Source organism: Python bivittatus, unplaced genomic scaffold (assembly GCF_059951505.1).
Source record: "Python bivittatus isolate LINGU-HERP-01145 unplaced genomic scaffold, Pbiv_v1 ctg000060_np1212, whole genome shotgun sequence".
In the NCBI taxonomy this organism is placed as follows: Eukaryota; Metazoa; Chordata; class Lepidosauria; order Squamata; family Pythonidae; genus Python; species Python bivittatus.
The window spans coordinates 14,288,100-14,311,337 of NW_028277044.1; the positions used below are offsets into that span (position 1 = coordinate 14,288,100).

Consider the following 23,238-nt stretch of genomic DNA (forward strand, 5'->3'; position numbering starts at 1 on the left):
TTAGGCTCTTTATCTTGTCCCAGAGACCAAAGCAAGAGCTGAGGTCAACCAGGCAAGATAGCAGTCATATCCTTGAACCACCTCAGAAAAATTATAACCTGCAGTTCAAAATGCTAAAGTTAGGAAGCAGACAAGAAACAAATACTATTGCACAAAAATGCTAAAGTATAACACAAGGTGTTTTATTTTCTAATTCAATTTGTAAAAGTCCCTTTAGAAACAGAAAGACACAGACACAACAGTTCGTTTTTAAACATTTCATCCATCTTAATTTTATGCAAATCACAAAAGAAGTATTGTTGCAAAGCTTTTAAAGTACACATGTAAATAGAATATATACATACAACCTTTTCAAGTCAATCAATATATCATCACTGAATTTGGTGAAAAATAAAATAACATAGCCACTACTTTTAACTGGAAATGCATATTTTAATATTACAAAGCAATGTCTGTTTTAAAAAGTAAATGTATGCATTCAACAAAATGAAGCTGAAATATACCGACCAAACATTTTAAGAGTTTTTTGTAATTCACATACAGAGTGTCAAAATGCCATTCTGTGAACTATGGTAAGATATGTTTACCTGCAGTGAGCAAAAAGTATCTCAAATTTATTCTTTTAATTGTAGAATATGAATCTATTTTCCCAATCCTACAATACAAAAGGCTAACATTTAACAAAAAATAGGGCAACCTGATATCAGCTATAACATTATGAATTAAAACATGTACAGAAATAATCAATCATTGCTTCAATTCAATTGTTAACCTGATCGAAGAAAATTCATTTCCTTTTGAGAACTGAGCAAATATATAAACTGCTTTTACTGCCACCACCCACTCCTTGCATAGTCATAACTGGCACTGATATTGCTTACCATAGTCTCAACAGAAAATGTTAAATCAAAACATTGTAGTTTGCTAATATCAAAATGAACTAATCTACACAAAGTTTAGTTTTTAAAAAGGTTCAATGAAAGTGAAAACATTCTAAAAGTTCTTATAGCAAATAAAAAAATATAAAACTAGACATTGTCATAAAAAACAAACATTCCATTGTAAAATTAGCTATTAATATAACTAATGAACCCGACACATGCAAAATTAGAAGCATAAGGCTGTTGTGTCAAATGCTTTTAATAATGTGTAAAAAAAAAATCTTGCATCTTTCAGGTGATACCAACCCACCACCCACCCCCTGTACATTGTTTGTAGTACTATTTCAGAGTATGTTAACATCCAGAAAATGTGGCATTAATAATTTAGGAACCATGATAAAGATACATTGTACCTAAGACAGTATTATCGTATTTTTGTGCAACTTTAATCGAATTGGAATGCTCAACAACACTGTTAAGTTCAGGAATACTTTCAGCAGTATCCCCAAAACCATGGAAATGTCCATAGTGCAATGTATCTCCAAGGTCATCCAACCACGAGGGCCTATTTGAAACCAGACTACTCGGGCTTCCATTCAGATGCAAAGAACCACACATATCAGAAGCATTTAGAACTTTTTCTGGTTCTTCAACACTATGGCCATCACTGATTATATGCTTATGACCAGAGATTAGTGCGTTAGGTACTATCAATGTTAGGCATTCTTCACGCCTGGAACTCAATCCATTGAGTTGAGGTGGGGAAGTGAAGTCCAAATGTCCATTGATGATATTCCCATTTGCCAATGCATTCAATATGGAGTTACTGCAATTCATATCTGTATTAAGAAATAGACCTGTCAAGCACAAATTGACTCAAAATAAAAACCATCTTCTCTACACTATTTTTTTTTAAATGTATAAATTGAATATGTCTCAGGTCAAACTTATATTTTAGATCTTAATCAGCTTGCTTATACATTTTATACCTTTTCTGATGAAAAAAATAATCTAATACAGATAGTGCTATACATACTTGCTTAATAGTATGCTGCATCAAAAACAATGGGTTTATTTTAAGTAACTATGCCTAGGGTAATCTGTATGCATATTTCTAATAGTTATGGCTGGTACTATATGTGTTGCATCGTACAAAGCTGTAAGCAGTATTTTGGGAAAGAGGACACAGATAATGTTAGGTACAATTTTAAATGCTATAAAACCACATTTTATAAGGTTTCATAGAAATTAAAACTTGTGAACAGGATAGCTATTTTAATATTTAAGTTCAGACTTCAGATATGCATACAGTAAATAATTATGAAAACTCTTGGATTTTTACAATTATGAAAAGTCTTGTAAAAATTCAAGAATGGTTATGCAATGTATTAGGATCAGAAATTTTATATCAATTTTATTTAAAATACAAAGCAAAATAAAATCATTTTTAGAACACAATCTGTACAATTTTCAAAAGCGGCATACATTAATGCAAACTGTACAGAGGTATTTATATACTAGACCAATGAGTTGATTATTAATGCAATAATTACATAATATTCATAATGTACTTTAAAGTGGACATTTAATGGGACTAGTTCAGAAACAGGGCACTAAACCTCCTTGCAAGAAATAATGATGTCCTACCTTGTACAGTAAAACTAATGCTATGTTTGGCAAGTCACTATTTTTTTAATTTGTCTTGTTCCATCTATGAATGAAGGGTATTTTTTTGTTCAGCAGAATTTGGCTTTATTTTTGCAAAGTGCCATATTTTATTAATATTTTCACCATAAATGCTGCAAGTGCACAAGTAATTTGCAGTATCAGTGTTTTACCTCAATGGGACCATTTAAAGTCACTGGCCACAGCCTATTCAACTACTCCATTGCTTTGGTTTCTCCTGGTTTGTAAACTTATTATGCCATTAAAGGTAGCTTCTTTGAGTCATGATTTCCAGATCAGGGTTGATCTGTTTTGATTTACTACTCACATTTTTTATGGATCAATAAGCTGGTTCATTTAGCAGCTTCTACTAACAAGCAGACAAGTAGCAATTAACAGACTGGATGTTTAAATCCAGTTTTCCACAAAAGCTTGTAAGAAATATTAAATGCTACAGGGGTCCTAGGAAAGATATTGAATAGGCAAAATATGCTAATAGTTTTTTCCTCCTTAAAATCTGTATATAATTCTTGTTTAACGTAAGGGCATTTCTAGTGAAAACAACTGTTATACTGAAATTACTATAAAATGGTAGGAAATGAAATTTCCACTTTAAAAAATGTATTAGCAATATAATTCTCTCTCTCTGAATGGTTTTACTGAGCTCAACAGGTCTTAAAGCTAGGTAACTGCATAGGGGTTTCCAACTCAGCTAATTTCTTCAATTGTATACAGAAATGACTAAATTATCCAACCTGTTTAATGTTCTTATACTAAACAAATAAATTGTTACCAATGAATACAAACATTAAAATTTACAGATAAAATCATATACAGTGGTACCTCGGGTTACGAATTTAATCCGTTCCGTGACTATGGTCGCAACCCGATTTGTTCGCAACCCAAAGCAAAATTTCCCATAAGGTTCAATGTAATTACCGTTAATCCGTTCCGGCGTCTGCAGACCACGCGTCAAGGGCGGAAAAACGACTGTGGACCACGCGGCATGGCGGAAAAACGGCCGCGGACCACGCAGCAGGGCGGAAAATGGCCGCGGACCACGTGGCACAGGCGGAAAATGGCCGCGGACCACGTGGCACGGGCGGAAAATGGCCGCAGACCACGTGGCACGGGCAGAAAATGGCCGCGGACCACGTGGCACGGCGGAAAATGGCCGCAGATCCGGTTCGTACCCCAAGGCGGAGTTCGCAAACCGAGGTAAATTTTTGCGGCCAGAGCTGGTCATAACCCGAAAAGTTCGTGAGCAGAGGCGTTCGTAACCCGAGGTACCACTGTACCAACAGGAGTCCTGTTAAAATGCTAACTACTACCATTCTAGGGTAGTGATTCAGAATCTTGTGTTTAGTATAGCAACTAGTATAGCACACGTTGACCCCATCAATGTGTGGAGTCTTCTCCAATGACTCCATAGAGGGAGAAAAAGCTTTTTACAAACAGTATTACAAAGTTGCTTTTTCCACTGATGTGATTGAGAAATAAGCTACTGCTTGATTTGCAGCCATGTCAGAATATTTTTGATGAATTTAACTGTAGATACTTCCATCCCAATTTCCACTGGCCCTTATTTTTTCCCCAAAGGGAACTGGGGGGGAGAGAACAGACTACACATGGCCTATTCCCAATGAAAACACTCTTACCCATTTGTACCTAGGATTAATTAAAAGCAAACCCCAAATTTAAGGTCATAATCCATATAGTTACTAACTCATTTAGCCTGGCCCTGAATAAGCCTTTTTGAGCTGGGAGAATTTCAAATGTAAGTACCCATCCTTGAGAAAGAAAAGCAAATATTGATTACAATTTAAATTCCTTTAGGTTTCAAATAGAAATTTGGGAGAATCGATCATTGATATTAATTCAGCTAACATTGGCAGCAAGCTAAAAACAAATATGTTTGTTTTAATGTATATGGAATAACTTGGGAACAAAGCTGGTAGCACTTGTAGAGCTTTATTTGTGATACTAAAACTGGTCATGACTATGAAGGCAGTGCAGTTAGCTTTTTATTTAATCATAATAAATAACTGTTTTGTTAATTAAGCTATTACGATTCTTTTAAGAAGCAATCATCTGTGATCAAGGCACATGGCATGCATGCTTAACTCAATGCTGGCAATATATTACACCTGAAACCAACACCTTCAAAATCTTACAATACCTTCTACAAATATTCATGCTAGTTAGGAAGCCTTAAGGTATTTTAGCAATAAAATAGCTTAAAAGTTTGGACATATGCGATAAGGTAAAGCTATAGATAAAATGTATATTGATTCTTGCAACGACAAGGGGTTTGCATTGCGGAAACGGTGTAAATTTGAATCTCTTTGGGCTCAACAGAATCATTCTTCTGTTTTGTTTCTTCAATCATGTGAATGATCTTGTGGTTAACAGGAAACTCTTGTCTCCCACCTGATATAAGAGCAAACTCTCTATCAACATGCATATTGCCAGCATCCTCTTCATTTCCTCCATTTGTCACTGGTATTAGGCCATCAAAACTTTGATCTGTTTAAGAAAATATTCAGAACAGTAAATATTGATCTATAAGAAAATAGTTTGCATCTGTATTTAGTAAGAAAAATTGGGCTGTTTTGGGCAGGTGATGTTTGAGTTTTTTGTGATATGAAAGCCTTGAGATCAATCTAAATCTAGCCTGTCCTGGTCAGTTTCTCCCAGGCTATTGCAAATCTTGAACCCTATCAGCATGTTTATTTGCTGTATCAAGGTTTGTAAACAATTATTGTTTACATGGAAGCTTTTTTACTTAAAACTGATCACCTGAATCTACTGATTTATGTTGATAATTTCAGAATGAGAGATGCTACTTAACAATAGCTCATTCTTATGATCTGTAACAATATTGTTTAAACACACTTGCTTAAATTTGACACAATCAGCATAGTTCTACCTGCAGATTGCATAAGGAAGCTGAGCTATTTCAATATTTCCTACACTTGGAAATGTTTAATCAGATAGATTGTGAGGCAACATGAAAGAGTTTGAAAACAAAGTCAATACCTAGCCAATACCTAAATTCTACATATGATCACATGGATTAATTTAATGGTCTAGCAATTTTAATGGAAATACTTGCCATGTAAAAGTAGCAAGCTGTTTAGAAAATGACATTTTTCACGTCCCTAAAATAAACTTTCTTACATCTTCACAAACTCAATGATATGCTCATAAGGGTAGAATAATAAAAAATGTGAAGAGAAAAAAAATTAATCTTTATGCAGTTTATGCTATGTTGCTTTGATTTTCAAGATTAATTTAACATTCAGCACCAATTCAGCAGAATGGGAAGCAATTGGTTCCTGCTACGTGATTTGCCATGGCATTATGCACTTCTCTTTTGTACGGAAGGATATATCTGTGATTTATCGTCTGAGTTTACATTACCATTTTTCAACTGGGGTGAAAAAAAAACAATGTCTCACCTTCAGTTCTAGCTTTCTTCATTCCAACATTGTCCATATCTTCAAAGGATCGTTTTCTACTGGGCCCTCTACTGAGGAAACTTGGACTAGTATTCTGATGGACCCCATTTAAGATGCCATTGCTATAGAAATGGTTCAATGGGCAGTTTTGGAGGTTCAAGAGCAACTGAGCACATTCCTGGAAGCCCTGGGTATGTGCAAGATCTGCTGCTGTCAGGCCACTGGCATTTCTTAAGCTGCACAATACAAATATATTGAATTATACCCCATAATAAAAAATAAGCTGGTGATTGCTGCTGATTTTACTAATTCTGAAGATGAGTGTTTTTCTAATTTCCCCAGTATGGGCATTTAAGCTATCAAGTTTAAAATTATATCACTAATCTTTTTGGCACATATCTGCATTCTAAGCAAAATTTGGGAAGCAGTACAATTAAGAATCATTATGTGCCATAAAAAGTAATTCCTACTTAAGTGCCTGAAATTGCTAAAATGTCTTGCCTGCAGCCTGAAGCACCTCACCTTTACACAAACTTCAGACATTTGATCCAACTCCTGTCTTATCTCATTTGATAAAAAGGAATTATCTGAAGATAAATATTCAAAATAATTGTTATAAGAGTCCACAGCATTCTAGAATCTCATACCACAAAAATATTTCAGTTCTTCTTAATAAAAAGTAGGTATGCAGGTGTAGTATCTGCACAGAGCGCTTTATCTTGCCAATGCTTATGTTTTGTATTAAGCGGGCAGCTTATACCAAAGTTTGTGACATCATAAGTGGTAGAATATTATCCAGTATTTTAAACCATTGTTGTGGAAGATGTAAGATTTTGAGCTTTAAAACTGAAATTATTCAGGCAGATATCTGAACAATTCACTACTTATTGAAAACCACATGACAGAAGACACACATACTGTATATAAAGGCAGAACACAGAATAGCACAGAAAGCAGCTAATCTTTTTCTCAATTAAAAAATCCTGTGCCTTGTAATATCTCTTATATACATCACATAGCTTAAGCAACATGGTGTATTATTAGAATTGGGAAATAGATTGTTGGGACTATTTAGGAAATAAGAACAGCAAATATACTAACTGAAGTCAAGTATTATTGCATGATTAATTCAAACTGCAAAAAGATTTAGGAAAGAAATCTGAGATGGGAATGTTTCAAGGCAAGTAGTCATTATTAATGAAAAAGTTATTCTAATTTTTTGGTGGCAGTCTGCACAGCTTGTATATCTATGAGCTAAACTATAGATATAATGCATCAGAATAATTAACATCTCATGCAAATAGAAAATGTTAAAGAAACCCACAACATTATCAAATTCAGGCCACCTCTAATCTCAGAGATTGTAAGATGGAAGTTGTAGGTGAAAGCCAAAGACAACTGCTCTCCAAATAATAAAGGGTAGCTGGAATGTCTACTATAATTCTGGAAAAATTCTACGAAGTCCAGGGTGGTCACCAATGTAGCTAATGAGCAATGCTAAGGAAGCCATTAGAGAAAATGGAGGTTTATTCAGAAATTCTTTTGCCCAAAGAAGAACAGAAATTTGTAGGAAATGAGTGGAAATGCTAAGAAAAACAACAAAAGTGTCTGAGGAGCAAACTACTAATAGACTTTATTAAAAATTCTTTATAGCAGCAGCAAGAATCTTGTAATGGAAGGCAGTAGAACTGTTGGATTAAAAGGAATTAAAGACATGCTAAAAGTGGATCAAACTATTGAGAAGCTGGTCTGCATTCTTTGCATCTATTTAGGACAGATACTAATGCCTGGATTAATCTTTTCAAGAAGGAAAGACTAAGGCAATGATCATGATAGATGAAATCCTAGAATCTATGGGCAAACAGAACTCATTTGAGCACTAAAATATAACTGACATGGATGACATCACGTTATTTCAGATTATTAGAACCAACAGATACAGTTGGAAAAGCACCAAAAATGCTTTCCAAATTGAGGAAATGGGCTCTAAAATGGCAAATGCAATTGATGTAAGAAAGAGTAAAGCAACGAACAGAAGAACAAACCATCCCTACTTTCTATTACAGATTAGTTTTGATCAGGGAAGGAATTGTGGACTGATGCTGCATAATGAAAATTATCAATGAAATGCTGGAATGAAAAACTGCCAATATTGTAATACCTTCACACCTATTTGAATAAAGCAATCTATTTACTCTGGTCACAGTTCTTCAAAACATCTGTGAAGCGAAACTAGAAATGATGCCAGTGGCAAGCAAACGATCAACAGGGTGGAGCAACTCTCCACGAAGAAAGATTGCAACAACTGCGGTGCAAACCTTGGGAGATAAGATAGAAGTATGTAACTTTACACCCAGTGAAAAGGAAGCAGATGGGTGGTTTTTCTTTTTTTCAAACAGAAGAATCCATGGAAACTGAATGACCGAAGTTTTCAGGTCAGATCCAAAGGAATTCATCACACAGTGCATTAATCCATTCCACTTCCGAAAGAGATGACAACAACCACTACCTTGAATGGTTCAGAAAAGGGGTTAGATAAATTAGTGCAATAGAAGATTATGCAGTAGTCATAAAGGGAGAGCCAGATAGGTGTAGTGGTTAAGGTACCAGACTAGAAACTGGTAGACCATGAATTCTAGTCCTGCCTTAGGCACAAAGCCAGCTGGGTGACCTTAGGCCTCTCTCAGCCCTAGGAAGGTAGCAATGACAAATCATTTCCAAAATCTTGCCAAGAACACTGCAGGGACTTGTCCAGGCAGTTGCCAGGAGTCAGTATTAACTTGAAGGCACCAAAAAACAAAAACAAAGAACCACCCTCTGAAGGAGGTGGTAGATCTCATATGTAGGTCTGGTGGGGGAACCTGAAGTAGGATTGTTTCATATATAGCTACCTGTGTTTCAAAGTTGAGTAAGAGTGAAATTTCAGAAATTTCAGCAATTTTACTAATTCAAACATAAACAAGCTCTCTACCAAAAGATCAACAAAGAGGAAGTAGGTTTCCTTTTATACAATTATCCCTAACTTGTAACGGTAAAGAAAAGAAATTGTCTTAATGTTTTTAACAGGAAAAGTTAGTGTTTGGAAGAAGTAGCTGGGAATGATGAAATTTTTTAGTATTAAGCAAGAATCTGCTACAGACCTTTTCTCCCCATTAAATGGGGAGGCAATTTTTATTTCAAATGTACACAGAAGAGATGACAAGTGAATGAAATGAGAATACTACAAGTAATTGTTAATTCAAACCAATTTCAGATCTGAACAAAAAGCTTACTTAGACAGTAAAGACAAACACCCATATCATAATATAAATCTATACAAATACATATACACCTTCTGGTGATCCATTTATCTTATCTTGTTAGTATAAAAGGTAGATTAATGTACAGCAGACCTTAAAGCCTGTATAACTGATTTTTTGTTCATTAGTTTTACTAAAAGAAGTAGGCTGAAAGAAACCTGGCAAAGATTTTTTTAAAGCAATTCTTCTCATTCAATCTTATGTTAGGTTTCTTCAAAAATATGGACTTCGACATGGACTAAGACATAGTTCACTGTAACATTTAACACAGATTTAACAGAAAATTAGCTTTTAGGCAGGAACACAAAGATTTTTATTGATCAAGATTTTAAAAATTCTGGTAGTAAGATGGAGTTGATCTAAAACTGGCTTAAGAGAACATTGTGCTGAAGAAACACAATATCAAAGCTCACTGCGCGAGTGGCTGAACAACCCACGTGAAGTGGTACAATACTTAATTTGCTAATTCAAAGAATTACTCTAGCACTTATATCACAGTACAGTACTATAACCTGTGTTATAAAGGAAGTATTGCAGGTAAATTAGGTTGCTTTAAGTGAGCACAGAGTATTGTTGACAGTAACTCCTATGACAGCAACAGCTGACAAAAAGGTTTTCTTGTGCTTTAATTTTGTTTTTCTTGGAAACTAGGGCACTGAATGCAAGCTTTCACTAAACTACATCTATATGGAACAGAAACAATGCCTGAGTTACAGAAACAATGTAGGTAACAAGGTAGGGGAAGAAAGAGGTAAAATTTGCACTTTTCTAAATGAGAAAGGGACAACTGGAGGAAAGAACAAAAACTAGTTACTCAAATGTGTTGAATATATGACTGTGTGATATAAAATAAAAATTTCATCTGAGTTAAAATGTCTATTCTTTTGATCTTTAACAGTGATGTACATGTATACCTTGGTTTGCAGTACTAAGGGCAACTTTCATAGCGACTTCTCCCCGTTTGCCTCATCCACATTCCTCTTGGGTAATGTGCTGCTCCCAGAGACTTCATGTCTATGGTTATTCTTGCCAAGAGGTCTTCTCATCTGTGGTTTCACTCTTCTTCTGTTTTGGGTTTCCACTTAGCTATGTCCCCATGACATCCATTCTAAGGCCATGATTCATTTGAGACTGTTATAATATTATAAACCAGCTATTAAAGGATGGTAGTGATGAAGCATATAATATTTTAGAACATAAACTGTGCAATGCTCTCAACTAAAAACAGATTCATCAGCAGTTCCAATTCCTACTTATCAAACATACATTCTTTGACTATATCAAGAACCTTATCCTAAATGTGATGTTTGGTGTTAACCTCACCAATTTCAACTGCTAACAAACTGCTGTTTATTATACATGAATATTGCTACCTTCCAATAATGAAAGAATTAAAAGATGCTTATGAAGACAATCTAACAGCCTACAATTAATTTTTTTTTAAAAGAAGATTGCAGAGCACATACCACTTTGATTAAGAACAGTAACTCTGGCATTCAAAAATTGCTACTTTACTAATTACGATTAACAAGTCATAATTGAAATTTCAAAGCCAATATGTTGCAATGGTGAAGGTGCTGAACTAGGATTGGGAAGATCCAGGTTCAAGCCCACCCTCAACCATGAAGTTCAGGGAGTGATTTTGGGCCAGTCCCTCTCTTTTAGCCCAATACACCTCATAATGTTGTGAAGAAGAAAAATGAAGAGAATGCAGCACATGCCGCTTGAGCACCTGGAAGAAAGGCAGGATATAAATCTAATAAATAGATAGGTATCCTAAAGACAGTTGGACATAAAAAATGTGGTAACAAATATTATTTTGCCAGATTTTTTAAGTGTATACTTTGCTTGTTTTTCCTGTGGTTTATTGGAGAAGGAGAAGGGGAAATTCATTTCATTCAGATAGATGAGCTGAAAAATTAAAAGTATCATCCACTTATAATGTCACATACTTTGAACAAAACATGTCTAAAATGTTCATCTAAAAAAGGGTGTTGAGCTTATATGAAGACTAGCCTCCAAGAATAATTTAAGCAACTGCCACAGTTTCTGCAGCTTAAAATAGTTCTTCACTAATGCCATGAGACAATCTAAGAAAACAAAATCTCCATTCTTAATATGCTCATTTAAAAGTATTCAAACTTATATTGTTAGTTTATAAATTATAAAAAGAGATACTGTAATTAGACTAAGCAAAAGCATGCAAATCTATATATTCTATTATCTGAATTCCTAGATTAGCATTAAAACCAATCACCGCAACAAATACCTCAACAGTATGCCTTGTGTGCAGAAAGGAAGCGATACTGAACATTCAATGCCACAACTGTAAGGTTTTCGGAGAAGCACCTGTGGCAGTTTCAGCAGTTTCTATATGGAATGCTCCCCCTTTCTAGGATTACTTGAAAAAATCAAGTCAATTCGAATTACGTAGCTGTAAAACATTGACATGTGTAGTTTTTATAGTTTCAGAATCTTCTCTTTGATTTAAAAAACGGGCAATGGTGCATTAAACAGGAAACTTACATCATAAGGGATCACATATTTTGCAGGCAACATTTAGACTAAATTATATTAACATACATAAAGTGCAGTGGCACATAATTCATTATCATTAAGCCAACATCATGTGACCACCTTAACCATGAGACAGTGCGCCTGACTCAAGGACGGACTCTCAAGCACGGATTTTCATCCTGAAGCCCAATGTAATTCTGTCAGTTCTCTGAAATGTAAACATGATATGTACTAGAAACAAATCGTCAACTCATGGCTTCTGTTACTTTAAAATTTGGCAAATTGCAAGTAAAAATGAATTCTTAATTATGCCTACATGAAAAAAAAATAGCTAATACAAGGGATTAAGCAGAACTCTACTGCTATTGAAATATTTCTTCCACAGGTTCCTCACATACTAGCAATGGCCACTAAACAAAATCAATCAATCAATCAATCTAAGAGACTCTAAGCTGGAAGTTTTAACCCTTTGGCATCCAAAAAGAGAACACAACAAAGTGATCTTGAGAATATTTTTAACCGTTTAAAAGACAGATTGGAAAAAACTTCTCCAGAGTTGCCGCAGAAATACACTGCACATACATGGATATTATGGTGCCATGTTTTCATTTCATATTGACAACATACTTTAAACTTATATACTACTTCAACAGTAAATGGGCTACAATCTGTTTACTTCTGTACTTTACATTATGAATACCTGCAAGACAGCTAAACACTCAGCTGTTTGATATATTTTCAAAAGGGTTCATTTTTTATTTTCCCCCAATACCTTTTACATAAATTAGCGCATTTTTAGACACGCTTGTGAAGGTTTCTCCACTGTCTCTTTAAATCTGAGACTGCAAGCAGAATTTAAACCTGTACTGTTATGAAGAAATATATTTTCTCTAGCAGAGAAAGCAAATGATTTAAAAGAATATTTGCTTTTAATCTAATACATGTATTTTTATGATTAATTATCCAAACTGTTATCTCTCAAAGAATATCATTCATAATCCTTATAGCAAGCCCCTCACAAAAAGGGAAGTGAGAAAATCAATAACTTTTATTCTAAGGTTTTTAGTAGGAAGTGCTAATGATTGAAGTAGTTTTCACATAGAATCTTGGAATATAGAAAAAAGAACAACTATTCCTGGAAGTGCACAGACAAGTCTATGAAAATAGCAGTGTAAGATCAGGGCAGGAATCAGCTGAAGTTGAATTTAGGCTGGTTTAGCAAACATTGACCTTGCATCTTGGCTACAAAAGACACCTAGTGTATCTACGGAACAAACGGCCAAATATATGCATTCAGATTAAAGTCCAACTCCAGATTCTGAAACAATGAAGTAAAAGCAAATGGATTTAAGAGATGAAATAAAAATTAATTCTTGCATAAAACTTTGTAAAAAAAATGGCCACAATACCCTTTTTGAGAATATGTTAACTAGTCTTTTATAAAGGATTGTCACTGAATACTTTAAACCGAAATAGTAACATTTTTAGTCAGATGAAAAGCTACTGCAGCTTTGGACCAGTAAGAACATTTAATAAAGATGGAAAAATACAAAAATACCCCTAATGGAGGAGTGGACTGTGAAGATGGTAGAACTTGCTGAAATGGCTATATTGACGTGTCTGATTAGGGAAGGAACAACTACTGCTTTTACAAAAGACTGGAAACCTTTTATGGACTTTTTGCTGAAAATGGACAAGAATGAATTGATGATCTCAGGATTTACTGATTAAAAAGGGTTGTTTATGGGAAGAAAGAAACCAAGATATGTAACTTTGGAGGTTGGAAATGGTAATAATCATGCTAGTAACTGCTGCTACAAAGGTCTCTTTTCCTTTTTGCCTCATTTCTCACTTTTTCTTTTTATCTTTTTTCTACTTTTTAACTTTTTTGTAGTATTTAAATTCTGTGTCTGATTCTTTTTCAAGAAAAAATATATATAAAAAAGAATGTTTAACAAATGGAATATAAGCAAAGAAGGATATCTAATATATTCTTTATTTGTACTGAGCAAAGAAGAAACAAGTGCCTTTATGAGAATTTAGTGAGCCTAAACTGGAAGTGTTGGATACTAAGAAACCATAACAAATATAACATGCATGTATGCCTTCTCTATACTCAAAAAATGAAAAAGTATATTTACTGTCTTTGTACTAATATATTGCAATATACAAAAAGTCTATTATTTTTAATGCTACGTTCATGAACAATGCTGTAAAAAGAGCAAGTGTGGATACTCTTAAAAGTTGGAAAGGCGGAAAGTTGGAAAGAAGAGCAATGATTCTTCAAGAAGATCCCTAGAATTAAGTCCTGGCATTAGGATAGCTCACCAGATGAATTTCGCTGATTTACACATGGTGGAATATTCTGCAAATCTTGCCAATGTTCTCACTTCACTGTGATGTAGTTCTAAATAACATTACTGCACTTTGAAAAATTTGCAAAAAGTAGAATGATTGGAAATTGATACTGCATTTTTTTTTGGCTTTAAATCAAAAGATGTTTGGATATTTAAAAATAATTACTGTTCAGCGTAGAGATGGTAAACATGATGTACTACAATGCTGAAGAAGCTTATCTGAACACTAAATTTCACTGATATTACTTCTACAGAATGCTTTGCTGGAAAGTAGTAATTAGTACCTCCACTGACAAGTCACGTATAGCTGCTGTTTTGCCTTCTGAGACTGAAGCAAGAGATAGGAAGAAATGTAAATAGCTAGTTGCTAAGATGGGTAAAGTTTTTTTTCTTTTTTTAATACAAAGACTTCCATCAATAGTTTAAGAATGGAGTTATTCTGGAATGATGAAAACATATTAAGCCATTTTATTTGTACTATTTTCTTCTTTAATCTTAACATTCAATGTACTACGTTAGAGCGGTTTCCCAGAAAGGAATGCACATCATTCATTTAGTTCTTAAGACTTTCTCCCTAATAGTCCAGTTTAACTGAAGTGCTGCAATTCTGAAATTAGCTGAAACCTAAATACTGACAAGCCATGATGTGCAAAAGAGATACAAGAACATGGACAGATACTATAAGGGAAGTTTCAGATGAAGACCGCTACGCTATGTATTTGTTCATCTTCAAGTGTTAATAAGAAACTACATACCCTTTTCCATTTATTTAACACTATATGTTCACGTATGTATTGTTGAATAAAGACGTTTTATAAACAGACATTTATAAAAATGTAACTTATGAATGTGCATTTATAAGGCAAAGAAAGTACGTTATAAAAGTGTTTCTTCATTTTAGTACTATCATGCCAGAAAGGCAAAAGAAAACATGGCACCAAAATTGTACATGTACAACTCAAATGTTTTTATGCAATTCTCATTTTCATCAAACTTCACTAATATGGATAATAAAAATATCTGTCCACATTAAAAAGTTACACCTCAAACCTTTACTGATATGAGGACATTGGGACCACCTGCTTCCCCTCTTCACGTGTCCATGAATACAGAACCAAGTTAATGGAGCAACCATGTTTATGTCTGTTGGGCATACTGTCACAGAATATGCTCCAGCTAAAATGAGAAGTAAATACCACAAACACATCAAAATATTTTCCACTGTGGTTTATTTAACATTGCTTTCTATTAAAGTATGCATAACTCTGAAATCCAACTTAAGTATTGGGGAAACAAAGCATCTTGACTTACATTACTTTTATTTGCTTTATTTCAGAACAGCAAGGTCATCCTTTTTATAGGAATAAAATAAAAGTATAAAGGAAGGTACTGAAAATTAAGAGCCTTTTCAATTAAATGGTAATAATGTTTTAAATATTATACTATATAAGCATTATAGGTAGCAAAACGTTCACAAGTTAAAACAATATTTTTCATGTCTAAAGATGAAAAATATCTTTACTTAAACTTTAGATACATGTTCCTTGAAAGCATTCAAGGCAAAATATATATGGATTATCTCATTTTATCAATGATCCCAATGTGTCAGATTTATATAACATGAAGAGTTGAAAATGCACCTTGTCACTTCTTTATTTTTAAAAGCTAGTATTCTTACTGTAGCAAAATAAGAGTTCCACAGTAAGCCAAGGTCAAACAGAATGCAGGGGTTCAATTAGCATAGTATATTAGTGATATTTCTATACTGTTCACTCTTATTGACTTTATGGAACGCTTTGTGGTAAGAACCACCAAATTAATAAGAAAGCATGGGATTTGCAGTTTGTACTATCAACATATTTTATTTTTCAGATTTGCTTATCATATTGTACAATATGACAAACTTACTATCTCCAGTTTTCAAAATGGATGCCTAAATTGCCAATTCCCACATAGGCAAATAATGAGGATATTTCTATCTCAGTATGAAAGCTAGAACGATCCAACCTGCATATCCGCAATTATTGGTTATCACTATTGATCCTCAAGTTTTAAGAGTGCTTATTTAATTACTCCCCTCATGCAGAATGACAAAATACTTTGAAAGTCAGGACAAATGCTAACAATTTATTATGACATACACTAGTGTCATTTATATACAGTATCTCCTGACATGTTGTTATTATCATTATTTATTAAAATTTATTGGCTGCAATAAATTTTAATAAATCCACTCCAGTGGATTCTTCTTGTTTTGAACAGTAGTGTGCAAAACATTTCAAATTTGAAATTGAGGAGGAGGAAGTGAACACTCCAAAATCTGAACATTCTAATACTTTGCCAGACATACTTTCAGATATCACATTTTTAAAGCATTTTTAATTTTAGATGTCCATGCTTGCAATGTACATATAGCTGCTGATTACCAGATGTTCCAGGTAAATGCTTTCTAAGAGGTATTGTTGTATATCTACATAGCACAGAGTTTAAGAAAACTAAACTGCTTGGCTTCCAAGGTGTTGCCAGTGGTCAGAGCCCAGAAAGAACGCATACAGAAGATACAATTTTTGAACTCCATGATCAAAAATTTAATTGAGTACAATTAGAATAACTGAATCTCCTGCCTTAGCTCTTCTACATATTCAAGATTACAGTGTTTTTGTACTTGCGATAATATTCTTTTATGAATCTAGTTTGTAAACATTGTTATTTATTAGACCTGCAAATAACTTGGTGCCTGAGGCAAAATGTCGTCAGGCAAGCAGTATTCATTGCTGGCGGGTTTCCACTACATAGCAAACTTAAAAATCTGGTAGAATATGTATAAGGCTGGTGGCCATGTTCCAACACAAAATGCTTCTGTAAAATGAGGGCTATTTAATTCATAAGAAGCAGCCCTTTGAAAAACATACTGATACAAGCATAGAGGTCTTCCTCATTATGTTGAGACAGCCACAGCCTTTAGAAAGCTGAATGCAACTGCTCTGTGAGCTTTTCTAGGCGTGTGTGTGTGTGTGTGTGCAAGCACCAGTAACACTTCTGGTGAACTGATGGTGAAGCACAGCAGCTGTGTCTCACACACACGCAGAGACAACCCAAGAAGCCCTTGAAGTAGCCAAACCGAACCTTCCAAAGGACATGGCTGCATACCCACACTCTGAGGAAGGGCCCTTTGTTCACGCCAACATGAAGTCACTCCATAGAAGCATTGCAGTATTTTAAAAATTAAGCAAACTATCTGCTCTTACTTCCTTGGGTCAATAACTAATACAATAATAATATATATTATTATTAGAAAAGGAAAGGTGATGAGAAACCTCTAAGGCTTTTAGCAACCTTGTCCTCACAAGTCACTAAGAGGAAAGGCCCTCGCACAATCTTCAGACATCCAGTTAATGCCTGGGATTTGACCTGTGTGGCAGCAATGAACATGTTACACATACTTAAAAAATCCTGTATCAGTCTAAAATTTCCTATAAAGGAAAGGGTTTTTTTTCCATCTTACCAGCTGGGACACAGCCAAAGTGACAGCTGTGCATTCAAGGATTTTCTCCCTTTTCTAGTTTTGAACAACAGTTTTAAACATTGAAAATGAGAGAATATGGTGAATTTTTAAACTGTTAACCAACAGGCCTCCCTTGATGTGTAGTGTACAGCCCAGTGAAGGGAGAGAACGCAAAGTCCTTTTCATTCAGCTGCCCCAATTGCCACTTATTTTCCTCTCTGGGGTCTCCTGTCAGCAGTCAGCTCTTCTGGCGTGGGGCAAAAGAAAAAAGCCCCTTCTCAGAGGATATTCTCCTTCTCTCTGCCCTACAGATTTCTCAGTCCTTCCATCTGTTATTGCTGCCAAATTCTCATGTATGTTGGTGAAACCCTGCAGAAAAATCCAGTTCCTAATATAAAATGTGCTGCCAAAAAAAAATTAAACTGCAAATTACAAAAGTAAGAAAAATAAAGCTTACTTTTTGTTCTGAAATGTATTTGAAAACTGAAACCAAGAATGCACAGAAGCACGCTATATCTCCTGGCTGCATAAATCATACTGCATTACCTCCACCTCTTTCTTCTCCATCTTTCTCCAGACTGCAAATGCACATTATTTATCTCTGTACTCCACAACAGATTCTTTTCTTTCTGCATCTCTTATGTATACCTCATGCCTTGGACTCCATTTAATTTTAGTCTATCCTCCTTTTTCCTTAGTGAAATCAGTGCTAGTACCAGACAAAGATTTCACTCTGGTGACAATTCACAACGGAGGGAACTGCTCTGTATGTCATGGTTCAGAAGAACAGGCTGGAAAAATTGGCATACCGGAACCTATATAGAGAAAGAATAAGGAACACAGTGATAGAGGACTTTACTGTCTGCAGCATCTTTAAATGTTCCCACATTTAAGAGATAAGAGTTGGAGCCATAAAGAATGGCATTTGGGACTAAAGATGGCCATACCCAATTAAGCAGAAAGTATGAGAGGTGAGGGATCCTGCATTCTTTTCTTACAGTAGCCACACTGATGCCAATGAGGATCACAAAAGCAGAAGCTGGGTGCAACTGGGTCCTCCTAAATCAGTTTCCCAGCAACTGGTATTGAGAGAGATATTGCCTCTCTCCCAGCTTTTATCTTCAAGCCTACAAATTAATTGGAAAGCAAAAAGAAAGACCACAGAAAAGCTAAATTTGTGAAGCTAGCACAATCAATGAACTCCCTACTAATGTGTGATATCTGAAAGTACAGTAAGCAGAAAGGTTTAATAGCAACTGTGCAAAATTTCCTGAATTCGTTAATGTTGTTTTTATGTAAATTACCACTCTTCAAAAACTTAATAGTTAAATTTCATTAACATTTCTCTGATTATAAAGCTTTCAATTTAAAATAGTATGTCCTCAAAATATATGATGGCTTCATTTTAGGCATTCGCATTTTTGAAAACATAAACGAAACGTTTCATGTCTTAAGGTACAAAGGCAAAGGGAAAAGAAATAAATTTATCAAATTTCAAATAAACAAAGGCCAAAGTTTTTATGGCAATAATTAAAATGAAAATTTTTTAGCAAGACCATTTGTTGAATAGCTTAAAAAAGATGCACAGGAAGATCCATGGTATCTGTCTGTTGAGTTTCAATATAAGCAGATTAATTAAAATGGAAACCAAAGGGTTAAAGAAGCAGTGAACTCTCTTGCACTAAACTTAAAGTTTATACTTCAGATTAAATTATAACACACTATTTAATATAACTAGCTTCAATAGAAAATTCTAATGTCATTTATATTATAAGCCATATAGCTTATACTCAACAGTTCTAGTGAACACTGCATCCATTTTGTCCAAGAAGTATGTTGTCACTGTTTGTAAGATTTTCTGAGTATTTTGCAGGGCATAAAACCTTTAAAGAAAAAGTTAAACAACAGAACTACAAAAAAACTACTAAACATGCATGCCTGAAATTCTATTTTGACAAACACCTAGATGATATGTCATTTTTACAGTTATATATTATTAAAAATATTTCATCTAAAAATGCAATTAATTGTATTAACTAATATGTATATATATAATATATATATATATATATATATACACACACACACATATATATATATATACACACACACATACACAATGTTTCCTATATGACAGACACTGTTATCACTTTAGGCACACTTACACAGGAATTCTAATGACTACAATGAGTAAATGTGCACTGCGGGTGCTAAAGTCAAAGGACATGATAAATATCTAGCACTTGCGTAGCTCAACCTATCTTAACTAAAATCATTTCAACGTTGTCCACTACTCTGGATTTCTTTGTTAATACCTGAGTTTACTGCTCTATGTTAGTTAACTAGACATACATCTACTGAAAATATCCCCCAACCTTACTTACTCTATTTGAGCTCCATGAGCCACAAGGGCAGTTATGGATTCCATACTACCAGATCGGGCTGCTTTGTGAATAGGAGTTTCACCAACATAATCCTGTAGCAAAAACATAGCAAATTAATACAAACTATGTATGACTTCAATGAAGGATTCTTAGGCTAAAGATAACAGAAATGTAATCTGGATGATATCACCTAGCAAAGAGAAATATTCACAGTTAACTATACTATGGTACAAGGCTGCATATAATTATCTGGCTAGGACAAGCAGAATCGTGATGAATTACCAGAAGATTTATTAATACATTCCATTAATTTATATTCTGCCTTGCTAGTGACACTGACTACTTCCCTTAACCACAGAGTCAGATAGAACCTGGTTGACTTGACCAACCAAGAGAGACAACTCAACAAAATCACTAACAACAGAGGCAGAAAAGTCTCCAGGAGTACATTTGAAGTTTCAGGGTCTACTTTGATTAAAATGTAGAGTATAAATACAATGAATACTATTTAGTGATACATCTGAGATTTTATTGCTTAAAACAGTATCTTCCAATATTTAATTTTAGTTTTACCCTGGACTGTAATTTTGTTTTTAAGCTGTTTTTCAAATATTTTCAGGGTTATAGGAAGAATTACATTAAATATATACTGAAACAACAATATACTCTATTCTTCTGCAGAATGTAAAGAGAGAATGATTGGAGATGGGTGCATGGTCTACATCCTCAGTTCTGACCTGTGCTAAAAGGAGCTTCTACTCACATTGCAAATAGAACAATCTTTTTGTTCACTGACCTATACAATGATTCATCAGTACAGAGACTTCTCTCTAACTGAATACAGCTAGTAACTTCCATAAGACACAGTAACTCTATATGGCAAGGTATAAGAATATGCACACAAAGGACACAGAGGGCAAAGTCTTCATCTCCAACATGACTTGGAACCTGCAAGCACCCCAAAGATTGTATGAAGACAGCTGTATCTGAAAGCACCTATGGATCTTCTTGAGATTAACATCGTCTCACAATTGTAGAATAGCATTTAGAAGATTAAAAAAAGGTTGATACCTGCTTGTTTATGTTGGCCCCTGACTGAATTAACCAGATGAGACACTGAGGATGTCCTCCAAAAGCAGCAATATGGGCTGGTGTTTGCGCAAAACGTGTTGTACAGGCATTTACTGTTGCTCCAGCTCTCACTAACTGCATTAGACATTCCAGCTTAAAAAGAAGGAAGAAAATTGATGTTTCAGTGTACATTATTCACTTCATACCACATATCAGTCTCAACTGTTAAACTCTACAGCCAATGCCTATATACAAACCCTCTCTATATCGCATTTGGGTAAAACAACTCACTTTTTTTGTGCCTTTGAGTCAGGGTTGACTCCTGAAAGTGGTCTGCCATTGCCTCCTTCCTATGGCAGAGAGAGAATGGCCAGCCCTAAGTCACCCAGCTGGCTTCATGTCCAGGACAGGACTAGAACTCAGTCTCCCTGTTTGTTTGTTTGTTTATTCGGCTTGTATGCCGCCCATCTTCCCCACAGGTGACTCTGGGCAGCTCACAATAAAAAAGAAAAAACACAATTCTCTCCAAGATGGCTAAAAACTATAAATAACTAAAAAACATTAAAAATGCCCTAAAAAACCTCCTCTAATTTTGGCCCTATAAAAACCTGTAAGATGCTGGGGGGGGGGCAACCCATCATCCCACCAGCCATATCCACAGGTGCGGGCCCCCCTCTGGCCCCCAGGCCTTCTGGCAAAGCCAGGATTTAATACCTTTCCTGAAGGCCATGAGGGAGGGGGCACACCGGACCTCAGGAGGCAGGATGTTCCATAGGGCGGGCGCTGCAGCAGAAAAGGCTCTCTGCCTAGATCCCACCAATCGAAATTCCCTGACTGGTGGGGTCTGCAACCTGCCCCTTCTGCTGGACCAAGTGGAACGGGCTGAAGTGACCAGGGCGAGGCGGTTCCTCAGATAACCTGGTCCCGTGCCATGAAGGGCTTTAAAGGTGATGACCAACACCTTGAACTGGACCCGGAAACAAACCAGTAACCAATGCAGCTCGCGCAACAGCGGTGTTATATGTGCCCTCCTAGGGGCATTAAGAACTGTCTGCGCCGCCGCATTCTGCACCAGCTGTAGCTTCCGGATACTCTTCAAGGGTAGCCCCATGTAGAGCGCATTACAGTAGTCCAACCCAGAGGAGACCAGGGCATGAGTGACCGTGTGGAGGTCCCCCGATCCAGGAAGGGGCGTAACTGCCGCACGACACAAAGTCGTGCAAAGGCCCTCCTGGCCACGACTGCCACCTGCTCTTCGAGCAGGAGTCGTGAGTCCAGGAGAACCCCCAAATTACGCACCGGGTCTGTCTGGGGTAGTGCAACCCCGTCAAGAACCAAAGATGACAAAGTCCTAGATCTTGAGGCTCCCCGTATCCACAGCCACTCCGTCTTACCAGTTTCTAGCCTTGTGCCTTAACCACTATACCCAACTGATATATTATAAAAGACAGACTCTGTTTTTTACAGCTCTGGCTTCCTAGATATTCTCTAGTTTATAGATTCTATCTTGCACAGAATAATGTGAGCATATTTGGGATAAAACTGGGTTTTCCTAACATTAGTGACATACTGGTCATAATGTTTTGAAAGCATAACACATCTGACATGAATATGACTAGTCTATATCTTCTCTATCTTGGTGAAGGGCACTATATAAAAATCTTGATCTATCAAAGCTATGATGACTATGGAAGTCAATGTCTGTAGACCTTCTGGTAATGTCCACTGTAATATGGAAGCTATCCAGACCCTACATAAACTTTTTATTGCACGCTAGAATGAAGCCCCTTTAAGCAGCTGAGTGCTCTATGTCAACAGAAGAGTACAATCCCCTTATACCCACTATTTTCTTTTCTGGGTCTCTCCCACATCTTAAAGATTACCATATTTTGCACTTTTAAGATGTAGTGCTAGAGAACCACTGAATTTTAAAGCAACCGGCATTCCTACTCTGGTAACCTCAAACACAGTTAAACAGGATCGTACTCCCCTAAAGGAGCAAGTTCATGATTTGGAGCGCTCCTGAACTCATAGTTCCCACCTGAGCAGGAGGTGGAGGCCATGGCCTGAGGGACCTTTGCGCAGCTTCTGGTGCCCC

General features: G+C 35.6%; 1 protein-coding gene across 1 annotated transcript in view; it reads right to left on the reverse strand.

The window, feature by feature from the left end:
* Window positions 1-256: 256 nt before the first annotated feature.
* Window positions 257-23,238, reverse strand: part of ANKRD10 (ankyrin repeat domain 10) — a 36,746-nt gene continuing 13,764 nt past the window's right edge. The window contains exons 2-6 of the mRNA XM_007436114.4: window positions 21,141-21,293; window positions 20,070-20,161; window positions 6,008-6,243; window positions 4,977-5,072; window positions 257-1,720 (exon numbers count right to left, since the gene is read on the reverse strand). Of these exons, the coding sequence (XP_007436176.3) occupies window positions 1,266-1,720; window positions 4,977-5,072; window positions 6,008-6,243; window positions 20,070-20,161; window positions 21,141-21,293 (1,032 nt within the window). The 3' untranslated portion in view covers window positions 257-1,265. The remainder of the gene's footprint in view (window positions 1,721-4,976; window positions 5,073-6,007; window positions 6,244-20,069; window positions 20,162-21,140; window positions 21,294-23,238) is intronic.